Raw genomic sequence first — 11,288 nt, forward strand, 5'->3', positions numbered from 1 at the left:
GACGAGCCTTATATCTCGCATGCAAAGAATATAACACATATAGATAAACAAGTAAAGAACGAGCGCTGAGTAGATTTCGTAATTTATTTACTACAATCAGTCACAGTACAGAGAAAAACATCGGCATGAAGCCCTCAATCATCAATAGAAAAACATGCACTTAAATGAAAATGGTCACAAGTAAACGTGGTCTCAATACCGAAGTAGAGTCCTAAAAACGTTAAGAACAAAAGTATACCAAAGACTAATATAAAAACAGATACAAATATGACCAGAACGGTCGAAGCCAGGGATACTATTCCGAACCGAACGATTCAGAACGGGAAAACGGGGAAAGTCTCGAGATCTGATTCAGCTGAGCTGGTGAGCAGACGTCACGTGACCTGTAATACTTACGTCACTGCCCACGTGGAAAGCATACGTGGCTCAAAAACAGTGACCAATAGCCTGGAGAAATAGAGGGCGACATATATGACGACCAACAGCATTACATCATATAGCAAACTCCATACAAATTGCCCCATTGACTGGCACACTTAAATGTCAAACTTTAATTAATGTGGTCGCTTAGTCTATATAGAAGTTCTCACTAGCCATATAAACCCTACCAGTGACTGGATGGCTGACATGTTGACCATTCATAGCGCCATCAATATCTCCGTATCATGACCTTTAAGACCTATCGCTACGAGAGCCTGCATTTTTCGTCACTAGTAAAAAAAAGCCTCTTCATTCTGTAGTAAACAATTTTCATACGCTGCTCCTGGGAGGCCAAAAGTGGTTTAAAAATGACCTTAATTGACCCAATTTGTTGATAACATATAAATAGAAAAAGATGTTCTGATTCTGCTTTATGTTACTTACCCTGATTGATAAGGAAGATGCCACCAAATAGATTTCGTGTTACAGAGATATGTCAAAGGGCACACTGATTTCACTGAACCTCATTCAGACCTTTATATATGTGAATTAATTAAACAAAAAATTCATATAGACCTCCTCCAGTCAACATTCAACACGAATGATTACCAAGGAAAAAATATAATATATATATATATATATATATATATATATATATAGCCTATATATATATAGCCTATATATATAGCCTATATATATAGCCTATATATAGCCTATATATAGCCTATATATATATACATATATATATATATATATATACTACTACTACTTTTGATGAATAGAACTGTTGATGAAACGCTCCATGCGTTTTACGACGCCTTTGTTTTTTATGGTTCTGGAAGCTGTGAACGGTTTTATTCTGCAATTGTTTTTCGATACCGCGGTCCTTGCATTTGGTGCTTGTTCGTTAATGACATGGGATTTGCTTTTAAGCAATATTGCAAATTTTTTTGTGATTTTATCGCTCCTGACAACAACAACAAAAAAACGCTTAGTTCTTCGTTCAACCATTAAATAACCATAGTAACAATACTTACAGATTGTGGTTCAATAAGCTGAATACACACATATAAAACTTCGTTCTTTTCTTTACTACATGGGGGCATGGATTTCAATAGCAGCAAGCGTTTATTAACACACCAGGGATACAGCATTAGGTCTTTGAGCCTTTGAGTTCACATATTAAGTATACAGTCATGATGAAATTGATAAACTTCTCGATATTTGTTACTTCTGTTACTATAGTATACCATGAAATTTGTAGATTGAAATTTGGAGGAAAAAAATCGCAGCACTTTACAGAACTTCAGTACTGTGATAAACCTAACGCGAAACATCGGTATAAGAGGTCGAAAATTCGCAAAAATGAAAAAATAATCGAAACAAGAAAGAATATTCCTTGTGTATGAACCCCAAACTCCACCGGTTTTCTGCCGCCCCCTCCCCCACTATGTGATAGCTTCCTACACCACTGCCATATAACGACAGAACGCCATGGCGATGTACAGTAGTGAAACACAAATTAAGTTAACCACAGTCAGGCGAATTAGGGTCTTACTTTGAACTTACGATACCACCAATCTGTCCTTATTAATAAAATTGAGGACAAAAACGTCGGATTAAATAGCTCCTCTTCTTACAAAAGGATTTTCTATCGGTTTACAATCTGCATCTGTACGAAAGAAAGAAACAAGAAAACTAATGTAAGACACGCACACAGCTTTCATATATCTTTTCTTATTCATTACCCTGCAACTGCATATTTTGCAAAGATTCAATTGGCCACTTCCTGCTGCAATAAGTGCACAATACATAGTATCAGAGCAAGTATATACAAAATGTAATTTACGTATGTGGTAACCTACAGCATGATGTAACAACTTGATGAACCCCATTAAAACAAGGCTTTAAATTATTATTATTATTATTAATATATATATATATATATATATATATTATACATATATATATATACATATATATAAATATATATATATATATATATATATATAAATATATATATATATATATATATATATTATACATATATATATATACATATATATAAATATATATATATATATATATATATATATAAATATATATATATATATATATATATATATATATATATATATATATATATATATATATATATATATATATATATATATATATATATATATATATATATATATAGCTTACTATATAAAAATAGCTTACTTACCAAGCAAACATTTGATTGAGATACAGACTTGAGTCTTGTGGGGCATACTCAGCGGGTCACACTCATTATCGTTAACTGCCTGACTTCCAACGCGACACTCGACCGACCTTTGCTGTTTTCCTTTTCCACACTTTGTTGAACACTAAAAGAATAAAACAGAAACACTTACAGTGGTATTACGTAATATGATCGAATCCAGAGACCGCTGTTTTGTCTTTCCTGTAACTCCTAGCCTATACCTCTAGTCAGCGTTCGATGATTACGTCGAGTGCCCCCGCCACTCCCCCCCCCCCCCACCCCTTCCAGTTTATTTTATTATTCTGTTATCTTCTTTTCACATATACATATACAAACACAGATGTACGGTAGGAATGTAAAGTGTACAAGTACACATGAAAGGGAGTGAAAATAAAATAATCCTTTGTGGTTTTGAGAAGTAGATAACCCAAAAGCCCTGTTTAGGAACGAGAAAGACTACAAAAGTATAATAATATTAATAGTAATAGTAATAGTAATAGTAATAATAATAATAATAATAATAATAATAATAATAATAATAATAATAATAATAATAACTATAATAATAATGATAATAATAATAATAATAATGATAACAGTAATGATAATAATAATAATAACAAATACTTGCTCTCAAACAACAGGCTATAAACTAAAGGAGTCAAACGCACACAATACACACACCCACCCACCCACCCACCCACGACCAAAAACAATATCCTTTAGATCCCTTACCTCTCCAAAGGCCGATCCAATCACCCATCGTGGTGCATCGCAGACCCCTACTGCACAGGGTCTACTGGTTAACGGTTTAGGGTCAGGACAGTTGATGTCTGCCACCGTATTGAAGCCATTCTCACACACGACCGATCTGGTCTGTGTCCCAAAACCACATGTCACGGGACAGGGGTTGTACATCCCAATTAACCAATCACAATTTCCCACGTTACAACTTCGCATTGACGTAGGTTGGAGAAGGGGATCACAAATGGCGTTGTTAACCACTACATCATTCTGTATACATGTAACAAGTCGTGTTTGGCTGCCTATTCCACAATCCACGTCGCACTGTTAAGAAATATGAATTAATATATACAAAAGCGCAAACGAAAAAACGAACGAATGAACGTACGAATGAATGTGTAACATATATTTTCGTCTCTTTTTGCAAAATTCATCAAATTTGAGAGTTTCACTGTTCTTGTGACTGGCGTAGGTGGACGTCGTTCATATGAGGGTCCTAATGCTTTTCTAGGGGCAGGCAGAAGCTATCTGCTTGATAAACAATTTTGTGTGGACATTACTGGGGAGTACACATATATGTAGGCTACATACAACCTCCGCCGCCCCCACCACTACCTAGGTACGCCGTTGTTTCTTGTTTAACCTTTTTGTCACTTTTATGAATTGAATATAACAGTGATAGATAATTACCTGACCGAAAGGGTCAGCGATCCATTGCGCGCAAAGTCCTGCGTTGCAAGCTCTGATTGTGTCTGGTTTAGGGCCAACGGTACTCTCGCATGCACTGTCGGCTACTACACTCTGCACCCCGTTTGTGGCTGAGATACAGGTGACCATCCTCGTCTCGGTTCCATCACAAGTGGCAGAACAAGTACTCCATTCGCCAACGACCCAACTGGAAAGAAGAAGAAGAAGAAGCACCACTGTTAACAATTATGGGGGTATTGCGATGACTAAAACTCATTGCTTTACCAACATTGTTGGGAAAAAATTGTTCTGGATAATTAGGTCAAAACCACATCCCCATATTATTTTTGATAGAGAAGGATATATATATTTTCTCCTTCTATTACTTAGTGATATTTTGTGATATGCGAACAATGCCATCATGACAATTCCTTATAACATATTTTTGTCATGTGGGGATACAGCAAGGAAGAGGAGGATGTGATCGAGACAAACAGATTCATTATCTGCTGGTGGTGGTTCCTGAAAACGGCTTAAACCATGCATACATAAAATAAATGATTGTGGCACTTCTTGTACTCTGTAGTTTTAAACGTAATCGTAGACGTATGCTATGTCGTTAAGAAACTTGCAAAAGAAAAGAAAAGAAAAGGCTTGACCTGCAAACTTGCAACAGAAATCAAAATATACAGTTTCAATCGAAACGATTTTAGCATGTAACGTGGTCACTTACGACAGGATCGCCGTTGAAGAATCGTAGTACTCGAATTCGATGGGTGTCGCCAAAGACGAGGTTAGGAACACTTCAACTGTCAACGGTTCTGGAATGGGACCAGGGCTACGGAACGTCTCCATGACGTTGGTTACCACCTCATGAACGATAACAAAGTTACCAACAAACGCACGTTGTGAAGCATCTGGGTTCGGACCATTTCCGCGAAATTTCACCCCACTCGTGCTAGTGATTGCTTATGAGTGAGAAAACAAAATAAATGGTGATCACAATTCATTTACTGACTTTGATAAGTAGAAAGTATATTTCGTCGGTGGCGTGCCTCCCACGCCCCGCCCACCCCCCCCCCCAATATAACCAGCAGCCCACCCCTGTTAATCACTAGGCTATCATGGGAATTATGAATAGATTCGAATCGTCGACGCATTTCAGATGTGTCGTACTCACCACACAGATACCGCAACTATTTTAAACTCCATTAAAGTGTAACCACTGCTTATAGAAAAAGATTTAACCATGTTTGCTCGTTACTTTTGATTTTGTTTTCGTGATAATGTTTTTTTTTTATCATTTTGGGATGTTTGTTTCTTAATGATCTACCTCATTAATGTAATCATCGTTGTTAAATGTGATCTCCTAAGTTGAAGTTATTTACTTGCAGTATAAATATATAAAAGTAATCAGTAGTAAAAAAATTGGATTGGAATTTGTATAAAGTTTGAGTATCAAATGTTTCAGTTCAATTCAAAAGCTACAAGTAGCTAGTAGAGAGCCAGAGTAAAGTCACTAAATCTTAAAAAGATATCAAACTTCATGTTGACTAAAAGAAAACCAACTGTCATGTTTACGAAGGAACTTTGTCAATTTCTCAGATTGTACGCAACTTATTTTTGTTCTCAATCTATCGTTGTACCCAAATCTAATTGAGCCTTGAAATAAATTCCTTACGAAGCGAATGTTTATTTTTTTTCTTTCTCTTCTCTTGGGATACCTACCAATATGGTCCCCACGTAACAAATTGTTGTTAGTGATTCGTATCGATGTTGCTCCTGTTGGAATTTCCACAACAAAATTAAAGACTGTAGAGAAAAAAACAAACATAACAAAACTGGAAATTAGAACATCACTCGCATACGAAAGCAAATATCCAATACATAAGTGTGAACACTGTTGATTTTTCGTTTTGAATTTCGTCTCGTTTTATTTAGGTCTTCAAGATTTTCTTTTGAGAAAGACGACGATTTATCCCGCAATGAAGTACTTGATCAATTATAAACGATTCACTTTGTTTGGTTCTATTGCGAGGTGGTTTGGTGTAGTCTTTGATCAAGACGTTCAGTCTATACATAAATAATTGTCGAATTATAACACTAACTGAGGGCGCCCTTCCACAAATCTGCCTGTCAAGGGAATTAGACTTATAACAGATTTTGACAGATTTTCGAACGACGTTACGAGGGCGCACTCATGTTAATTGTAACAGCAGAATGCCAGGGTCTTGGACAAGACTAGGTTTTTGGTGTGGCTATTTTCCGCTGCTATAGAATCGTACGTTATTCGGTCATTACTCACTCCCAGATACGCCTGCGGCGAAGGTGCTCGACTGTCTCTGACAAGATGTCCCGTCACCGTTACAGACTCGGCAAACGTCGAAGACCTGGTTACTTCCTTGAAGCCCATCACAACCAAACCTCTGCAGGAGAAACACAAAATACCAACAAAAATGAGAGTGGAAAAAAGGTAACTACACAGTGCATCTAAACATACGAGGAAAAAACATTTCTTTCTGAACAGGAATATCAGCTGATAACAGCTGCTAGTTCTGTCTGTCCGTGTGATTGTCTGTCTGCCTGTTGCCTTGACACTCTAAATATGCGCCCACTATCTAGATATGTATAACCCTGTGCATCCTCTGTCACTCTGTGATCTTCTAATGGGGGAGTAACAATAAAACAAACAATAACTGGGATATATCCTATACTTATATATTATTCTTCAAATCCTTGCCGTCGCTACTTTCCCGGTCTCGGCCCTTGTATCTTTTTGTCGTTTCCCATCACAGACTCTACCCAAAATGCCTATCCACTGACTGAAGGATAATCAATACAGATGGTATAACATTATCTGGCATGAAATGTATTAATACACATGGTGTGAACTACACTCCCTTCTTTAATACTCCGTTATTTTGCGATTCCTCAAATACTTTCAATATAATGATGAAATGATATGTTTTACTCAGGGGCAGTTTTGCCAGGCTGCCCTTATAGCACCATGCATGAAGTCAGCGGGGTATTTCGCGCCTCCATCTGACTAAGAGGACCAAAATCATGAACAAGATGAATTCGGGGCCATTGGTACCTCCACTTAGCAGCGCATAGGGCACCTCGGACCCAGCGGCGCAACGATACAAAGCCGGTGAACCGGCATAGACTAATCTGCCCTGTTTGTACCTGACATGTTCCCGACACACAACGTAGAATAATCGATTCGTCGGCGGTGTTGTAGTCCCAGCAACCAGTACCGTCTGTATTAACGCCGGGAGGGCGGAAATCATACAAAGGCTGACCAACGAGAAGGCAAGGATTTCGGCAATACTCGTCCGCTGAAGGAAAGTAGATTCAGGGACAAGTTGAATAAAGATTTGACACTTTTACTCAACGCTTAATTATAAATAAGATGATAAATAAAGAAAAATTCATAACGCTATTGCCTATGATATTGAAGTGATAAATAAATTGACGTGGTATGAATTGGGAATAGTGGGAATTAGTAATAAAGCAAAATAAACTATAGTCTGTTGTTAGAAGTCACGGTTCACGTTGTGGCCTACATATTATATTCCCCTTTGCCAAATTGACCCAGATGTAGTCAAAACAATATACAAGTTTCATCACCCATATAACATATAGTTTTCCCCTTGTTAGACTGGTATGTATATGGGCTCCCCCTAGAAATACTATTAGCCTACATTAAATGTAGAATGTTTCTTCAAATGTGTACATTAATGTATAATCTAAAGTAACATTTTATCAAAATGAAATTATTTTTCTTATGAATATTGTTAAATTCATACTTAAATTACGTAAACTTCAACTTTCTATAGCTGCCATTGAAATATCACCTGATTAAAAATACTTGTTATTGTATTGCGCGTGCGCCCTACAATATTGACATTACTGGTCAAATGAACGATGCCTACATGACTTGACTTTGAAACTTAAAGTTTCATATAGTCTCTGTACATTTGCAGTTTCAGAGGCTAGCTGTGTAGCCAACTTATACTGATCCTGTCACGGCGCTCACTAGCGCCCTCACTTTGTAGTTACCTATATGACTATTGCCCAAGCAATAACACCACGAACAACCGAAAAGTTCTTCCTAATACTGCAAGCACTCCACGCATATGGCAAGCCATGTGGGACAAACACCGCATAATATATCCGCGTATTAATTCGAATATATACGCGTATTAATTGTACATGTGTAAAGTTTCGCTTTTTGAAGCGATCTCGCGAACCCGCCAAAACATTTATCGTTGGTATATGTACACAGCAAGAGCGGAATTGTTTTTTCGTGTATATTCTAATTAATCCGTGCATATATTGGATTTAATCTCCATATGTATTTTATTTAATACGTGTATATTTTCGAATTAATACGTGTTTATATTCGAATTAATACGTGTATATATTCGAATTAATACGTGGATATATTCGAATTAATACGCGGATATATTTAAGCCATATGATTGGCTCATAATATATACGCGTATATATTCCAATTAATACGCGTATAAATTCCAATTAATATGCGGATATATTATGCAGTGTTTGTCCCATATGGCTTGCCATAAACGCGATCTACTTATTTCTGGAATACTACTCACTTGGCATACCGGCTTGCAGAGCAAAGAACTGTGTCCATTCATGAACATTACCGTCGGTATCTGGTACGGATGCCGTGGCAGCACATTGCTCATTTCGGAAATCATCAGGAGAATTCAAACACGGCTTATGAAGAAATGATAATAAAACAGAACGATGAACATGTACTTGGGATAATCGTGTGCGTATTATGTTTAAATCTGATATTCCTAAGTTTAACACAGTCATCTGCCCCCCCCCCCCCAACTTAATCATTTTCGTTCAAATCTATCCCACTTGGGAAATATCTCAACACAATTTTATGTTCAGTGGTGATATTATCTGGAATAACTGAGATTACGCCAAGAGCACTAATCACAAACTAAAATCTCATTTAATGAAGGAGTTTTATTTATCTAACTTTTCGGGTTCCATACATACTTTGACGGAGGGGGTATTAGCCACAATATAAGCTGGGAGATAGTGAAGGAATCGAACACGTACAAACGTAAATCGGGCCAGTGCAACCTTTACGTTGAAAAATGCTGGAAATCTTAGGTACCAAGGACAGTATAAACAAATATATATATATATATATATATATATATATATATATATATATATTTACTTTTAGAAATAATAACAGTGTTGAATTTGTATCAGTAGAATGCGGCAAAATCAAGGCAATTTTTCTTCCACCAGTAACCAACCACCCCGGTCTCCCCCTTCAAACGCACACGCACACATTCACCCCACAAACCAAGAACACACTGAAATGTCATATATTACACAAAAGGTGATCACTTACATTTAGATTGCAAAGCCGGAACTCCACTCCTTCCCCCACACAGGGAGCGCCACCCCATACCGGGGCGGGGTTGTTGCAAACTCGCTGACGTATAATCACACCACCGCTGCATGATCTCGAACAGGACGTCTCTGTCCAATCAGACCAGCCACCATTAACCGGAAGTGGGATTGCAGACAGGGGCACGCATGCGCCGGCCAGGCATACCTGAATAAGTAAATAAATTACTAAAAACCCCGCAAAAAAAAATTAAAAAAATACCATGAATGTTATCAGTTGCAGAAGCACTGTGGCCTCGTATTGTCAACAAATTATGGTTCATAATTGTTGTGCTTAATTCCTTACTTATTATAGCCTTACGTAAACACATTCATATACATTACCAGAAGAAAGAAATTGCTGGGTGTCATTAATATATATCCAGTTTGCCACTTTTCATTTCACAAAGTCGCAATTAAAGCTATTGATAGTTATATTGATAGTTAGCAGAACAGTTTGTCCATGATAATTTCAGCCCTATACTTATCGTATATCATATATGCTTAAAGGTAGTCAGTATGGGCCCCAAATTATAGCCCACTATAATTGCTAGAAGTTTTTAAATAGTACTGGGGGCGCCAGCCCCCCCCCCCCCCCAGTGAAAAATATGGAGGGGCGGAAGTATCATCCCCCCCCCCCCCCCCCGCTTCGCAGGCCAGAAAACCCCTTTTTCATTTCCAAATGAGAAAAAAAAATCTCATTTGGAGCACCAAATTGCATCTAAGGCCAGGTGAAAATGCAAAACCAATCCAAAGGGGCAGGGGGACACCCCCTCCCCTTAAACCCCTCTCCCAGGCCGCCATCAGTCTTCAGCCCCCCACTAAAAAGTACCTTCCTACGCCACTGCGTCGTACGCATTACAATCTACCATTGGGTTGTAAGGTTTGCCGTGGAGACGTAAGTCTTAATTCAGCCACAACATTCAGCTGTTTTTTTAAATTGATTTGTAATGTATATCTTACCATACCACCACCACATGGTGTCCCCTCGGCTACACCAAACCCTACAGGATTACAGTTTCCACCAAGCGAGGTACAGGAAAGATTTTCACAATCCAACTATAAAAGAAGTAAAATACAGAATAAATCGGTAAGTATCGGTAAGTCTTGGCAGAGACCTAATTAATGGTCCGTAAGAAAATACAGACCTATACTCATAGCGATCCGCCACAAAGGGTGTAAAAATCTCTCGAAACATGTCCGTGACTGAAAGAAAAAGTTATACCAGTATACATCGTGTTCATAGCTGCAGCTTCTAACCATGGTCCCTATAGTCACCAAATATACTAGAAAGACTTAAAATTCTTCTTAAGACCCTATACCATAGAAGACCCCATATCATAGACCACCCCATATCATAGACGACCCCATATCGTAGACGACCCCATATCATAGACGACCCCATATCATAGACGACCCAATATGGTAGACGACCCCATTTCATAGACGACCCTAATATGGTAGACGACCCCATATCGTAGACGACCCCCATATCATAGACGACCCCATATGGTAGAAGATCCCATATGGTAGAAGATCCCATATCATAAAAGACCCATATCGTAGACGATCCCATATCGTAGACGACCCCATGTCATAGACGACCCCATACATAGACGACCCCATATCATAGACGACCCCATATCATAGACGACCCCATATCATACACGACCCTATATCATAGACGACCTCATTTCATAGACGACCCTATATGTTAGACGACCTCATATCGTAGACGACCCCATAT

General features: G+C 38.0%; 1 protein-coding gene across 1 annotated transcript in view; it reads right to left on the reverse strand.

Moving 5' to 3' along the window:
* Positions 1-70: 70 nt before the first annotated feature.
* The window catches only part of LOC139964803 (A disintegrin and metalloproteinase with thrombospondin motifs 6-like), a 24,390-nt gene continuing 13,172 nt past the window's right edge, over positions 71-11,288 (reverse strand). The window contains exons 11-21 of the mRNA XM_071966779.1: positions 10,505-10,600; positions 9,504-9,710; positions 8,719-8,842; positions 7,283-7,434; positions 6,402-6,522; positions 5,825-5,908; positions 4,830-5,064; positions 4,100-4,304; positions 3,401-3,733; positions 2,648-2,789; positions 71-2,092 (exon numbers count right to left, since the gene is read on the reverse strand). Coding sequence (XP_071822880.1) covers positions 2,040-2,092; positions 2,648-2,789; positions 3,401-3,733; positions 4,100-4,304; positions 4,830-5,064; positions 5,825-5,908; positions 6,402-6,522; positions 7,283-7,434; positions 8,719-8,842; positions 9,504-9,710; positions 10,505-10,600 — 1,752 coding nt within the window. The 3' untranslated portion in view covers positions 71-2,039. The remainder of the gene's footprint in view (positions 2,093-2,647; positions 2,790-3,400; positions 3,734-4,099; positions 4,305-4,829; positions 5,065-5,824; positions 5,909-6,401; positions 6,523-7,282; positions 7,435-8,718; positions 8,843-9,503; positions 9,711-10,504; positions 10,601-11,288) is intronic.

Source organism: Apostichopus japonicus, chromosome 23 (genome assembly GCF_037975245.1).
Source record: "Apostichopus japonicus isolate 1M-3 chromosome 23, ASM3797524v1, whole genome shotgun sequence".
In the NCBI taxonomy this organism is placed as follows: Eukaryota; Metazoa; Echinodermata; class Holothuroidea; order Aspidochirotida; family Stichopodidae; genus Apostichopus; species Apostichopus japonicus.